Source organism: Poromitra crassiceps (genome assembly GCF_964638095.1).
Source record: "Poromitra crassiceps genome assembly, chromosome: 23".
In the NCBI taxonomy this organism is placed as follows: domain Eukaryota; kingdom Metazoa; phylum Chordata; class Actinopteri; order Beryciformes; family Melamphaidae; genus Poromitra; species Poromitra crassiceps.
Genome location: NC_139639.1, coordinates 14,999,100 through 15,004,099, shown reverse-complemented (window position 1 = coordinate 15,004,099; position 5,000 = coordinate 14,999,100). Strand labels below are relative to the sequence as shown.

Genomic DNA, 5,000 nt, shown 5'->3' with positions numbered 1-5,000 from the left:
GAGTCAATATGGCCGGACAAGCTCATCAAGAGCAGCTCATGCATCATCCCCGAGGGGGCAGGCTCGCTCGCTCGCTCGTATTGATGCCAATGCAAAGTACTAGAGACTGCACGCAGCTCCTCAAATGGCCACTGGGGCTGCAAAAGCGAGTCAGCCCCCATTCACGCCCCATGTTAAAATGCCCGACTTTACAGCATAAATAAACATAAATAAATAAATAAAAGGTAATTTCACCTTTCATGACGACTGTACGGGGGGGCGGGGTGGATTCTTATACAACACACCCGGTTACAGCAAAGTAGAGGATAAAAAAAAGACGATGTTTTGGGCGTGATTGACGGGTCGTCTGTCCAGTGAGCGCACAGCTTGCCGATCACAGACCGATAGCAGGCGTCTCTGTGGGAAACCCCCTGGTCTCGCGCGAGCTGCTCGAGAATCAAGATGGCGGCGGCCAAAACGACAAACTAGAGGCTTCAAAAACGGGAGATCACAAAGCAATGGGTGACATCACACTCCATCTCTTGTATGCAGTGTACGGTGGTCATCCCTCACTGCTGTTCCCAGTGAGCCACGGCAAAATCAGGTGAAATGTATAGTTTTACGCCACATGTCCGCTGTCAGCACATTTTCAAACAGGCAAATGTCTTATGTTTCGCACAGACAATGTCACCTTTCAGCATCAGCTCATATCTGCAGTGTCACCATCTGCCAAACTGGTCAGCAGCTTTCAGAGCAACGTCATTACTCTCCCAGTTAACCACTGCACCTCATCCACCTTAGAGCACTTTATGGACCCGTGACAACGATTGTCGACTTAGTCAATTTCAGGCCTCACTAATCAATCAGCTGCCGGGCACGATGAAGGTGAAAACGTGTACCGGCGTTGTCTTCTTAACCTGTTCAGGTTGGACGGTTTTCAATAATAATTGTCTTAACGATATACTGTGATGGTTTAGTGACTCCCAAAGGGAAATAGTGTTTTTTCCCCTCAGGGCGCTCTGTGAGCTCAGGGGAACTTGCACGGTAACTTTATTAGTCTGCTCTCGTCCCACCGCAGCGCCTTCAGCGGTGCTCTGTGAGCTCAGGGGAACTTGCGCGGTAACTTTATTAGTCTGCTCTCGTCCCACCGCAGCGCCTTCAGCGGTGCCGACCGTCCATCTGATGAGATCCACTTCCGACACCCTCAGCCTGTCATGGCTGCCCCCGGAGAAACCAAACGGCTTCATCCTCGACTATGAGATTAAATACTATGAGAGGGTAAGCTCCGCCTCCCACTGTTTGCCCTTTGCTTTGATGTCAATAAGTTGTGTGTTTGTGGGTATACACACGTATGTGTGTCTTAAAATTCCAATAATGATTCATGTTTAGTATCGATTAACAACCCTATCAAACCTCTCAGATATATGATGGCCATTGTCTGCAATTGGACAGTAAAGAATTTATTTATTTTCCGTTAAAATCAACAAAAATGCTTTGATTTAGACAAATGCTTTGATTTCGGCTGAATACGGAGGATTTCGCCCAAACTTAAGAACCCTTGTTATTGCCTGTCTATCCATTATTCATTTTACAATGTGCGTGTTCAATTTTAACGTTGCTAACAGAGACCCAAACGGTGTCTGAGGTGAATCACTCATCTGAAAATCACAAGGGAAAGAAACAGACTTTGCCTAAAGTGAACGGTGCTATGCTGTACCTACCACAGGGCCAGGCCATGTCCCACACCGTGACGTCCCAGCACAGCTCAGCCAAGGTGGAGGGGCTGAGGGCCGCCACGCCCTACGTGGTCCAGGTCAGAGCGCGCACTGTGGCGGGATACGGTCGCTACAGCAACCCCATGGACTTCAGCACCAGCCTGCACAGTATGAGCAACCCTTCTCCTAGTCTCCCCCAGGCTATTGCCTATACTGCAGTGGTTCCCAAACTGGGCGGTGCGCCCCCTGGGGGGCGGGAGGGGAGGGGGGTGTTGGGTGGTGACACATGCCTGGAACATTGCCGATTTTCTCTGGATTTTTAACCATTTGTCCCGCTGTGCGCTTGATTGGTAATTTAATTTCTCATGTTACTGTCTATCAGAGACTATAGGGCAGGGGTGGGCAAATTCACAAATTTAAGATCTATCTGATGAACCTAACTTAATTCTACCGCCCACATACACCCTTTCACATACAGCACACCCACACTTTTTTATGTTTTTCTTTTATTCAGTTTTATTTCTGTTTTTAATTTATTGATTGTGTATTGATAAGAGGTGACATCATGTTTACAAGCTCTCTCGGGTTTTTTAGATGTTCACCTGCACAATATGTAGGCAAATGTTTATGTTTGTTATATTATGTTTTAAATGAGTGCAAATAAATAAACTAAAAAAAAAAAAAACTATTTTTCATGGGGGGCCACATGAGAAACCCAGATTGTTGCCGGGGGCCGAACAAATATTGTCATGCCGTAACCGATGGATGGGCAACTTTGATGATAGAGAGGGCCACAAAAAATGTCCTCGCTACCAGGTTTTGCTGAGGGCCGAACGGCACCAGCGTGAAAAATTTGGGCCATTTGAAGCCAGATTTAGAGGAATAACTCATTTTAAATTAAAAGTTGTGATGTCATTATTCAGTCTTAACCACCAATATTTGATCCTTTTCTCACTCACTCCTATGTCACCACCTGCTCTCAGGGCTTGAAATTAACTGTTTTGACCACCTGCAAATATCCCTGCTAGATTTTAAAGTTACCAGCCAATTAGAATTTCCACTAGCCGAAATGTTTTTCTTGAAATAAACCAGAATATGAGTGGGTTAATTTAAGCACAAGTATCAGTAAGTGGCCCGGAGTTCTCAAAGCCTGTGTTGAGGGTCACACAAACAAAAATGCACTCTTGAAGCTAAATAAATCCAAAACCAATGAGTTAATTATTTAAATTTCTACTTCAATGTAGCCTTTTAGTCATAAAGATTATTGAAAGATATTCCATATTCCAGACTGAAATGCTATAACATAAGTGGAGTATTGGCCAGAATGACATGAACATTTGGACACATATTCAGCGGGTATCTTGCACGTTGCGTTCAGGTGCACTGTAAAAAAAAAAAAAAAGTGTTTTTGTTTTTTGCAATTCCATCGCGGGCCACACAGATGGCACCCGAGGGCCGCATGTGGCCCGCGGGCCGTATTTTGCCCATGTAGGGCGTAGTTTCTGATATCATGATATATTCTGATATCATGAAACTACATGACCTAAGGCGGCATCCATTGGTACCAACCATGTCATGCTAGCAAACGATTTTCAAAGGGGGTCCGTTGACTTCTCACCTCAAGACATCTGAATGAAAATGGGCTCTATGAGTACCTAGCCTGGGTAAAGCCAAGCCTTCAACGTGATGTCACAGGCTGTGCCTGTAGCGTCCGTTTCTTCGTGACTGATAGCACATAGAGGTCACGTGGAGGCTGGGTTTACCCAGGCTAATGAGTACCCACACGTCTCCCTCACTCTGTCTCCCTCTCTCCTGCTGTTAAAAGTGGGGGAAATCTAAGTTGGTGCACTATGTACAAATTTGAAGTTAATTTTACTTGTGAAAATATATTCAAGAATGTTTACCAGAAATATGTGTGAGAAAGCGATCTACTGTATACTATCAAATGTTAATTTAGTTAGTCTTTTCACTTCAGTAAAACACACTGAACAGAGTTTATATATCATAGTACAATCAATAATTAATTCACAACTAAGACGCTAGGTAGCCGAGGGCACATTTTGGGTGCGTGCGTGCGTGTGTGCGTGCGTGCGTGCGTGTGTGCGTGTGTGTGGGGGTGTGTGTGGGTGGGAGGTGGGGTGTTTCTATATCTATATCATAAAAGGGGGGGCCTGACAGAAAACCACTTTGGGAACCACTGGCCTATAGTCTGGTCTGGTGGTGCACATTTTGACATGTGTTTAGGCTAAATAAAATTCTTGGTTTGATTGGTGGCCATGCAATACAAGCCTTTCTGATCCCTAACAATACTTCTGTTATTTACTTGGTGTGTGTGTGTGTGTGTGTGTGTGTGTGTGTGTGTGTGTGTGTGTGTGTGTGTTTGCGTGTGTGCGTTTGTCTCCCAGGTGACCCTCAGAAGTCGGTGCAGGACCAGCTGCCTCTTATCGTGGGCTCGGCCTCTGCGGGTCTGGTGGTCATTGTTGCCTTGGTGGTTATCGCTGTGGTCTGCCTCAAGTACGAGTTCCGTTTTATTACCACCACTTCTCTTACCTTTTCCATGGCTACTCTTCAGTTCAAACAGAAGTACTGAACAAAACAAAAAATAGAATTTCTTCACGAGTTCCTTCCTTGGCAGTCGGTGGCATCATATGACAGGCTGAAGGCTGAAGATTCGTTATCTGAATGTGATTTTGTTTGTGTGCTCCTTGTTTACAGGAAGCAACGCAGCGGGTCTGAGCTGGAGTACACCGAGAAATTGCAGCAATACGGTGAGTTTTAGTGTGACTGTGTGTGTGTGTGTATGTGTGTGTACGTGTACAGTTCACTTGATTCAATCAATTATCCAATCACCTGACGGAAATCATCTCTCTATTTGCCCAATGAAAGTCATGACCAGACAGATCAGTCGAGTTGAAAAATACAAACAAGACCAGACTTCTCCATCCACACGCATAAAATTATATTTATTACTAGACTGTTATGACAAAGGCTGCTGTTCAGACTGTCAGGTCAAATCAGATTTTTGGCAAAAAAAAAACATACACACGGAGAGCAATTTTTGCAAATCAGATTTAACGCACGTCTGTACAGTATGTGGTTTGAAAATGCGATTCAAATTGAATTTCTACAGTCTGATCGCTCTGGACACGGTTTACACACTGTCCTTTATGTCACTTGCCAACACGACCCCTTGACTTGTAGCTTTTTGGTTCGGTTCCATATTTGAACAAAACGTGCCATCAGTTACCATACATACCACACGCCTGCATCCTTACCACAGCAGTTACCATACATACCACATGCCTG

General features: G+C 44.9%; 1 protein-coding gene across 1 annotated transcript in view; it reads left to right on the top strand.

Moving 5' to 3' along the window:
• Positions 1 to 5,000, top strand: part of ephb3a (eph receptor B3a) — a gene marked incomplete at both ends in the record, with an annotated part of 42,576 nt that overhangs the window by 20,008 nt on the left and 17,568 nt on the right. Inside the window, 4 exon segments of the mRNA XM_083658915.1 lie at positions 1,133 to 1,257; positions 1,706 to 1,862; positions 4,100 to 4,208; positions 4,410 to 4,462. Coding sequence (XP_083515041.1) covers positions 1,133 to 1,257; positions 1,706 to 1,862; positions 4,100 to 4,208; positions 4,410 to 4,462 — 444 coding nt within the window.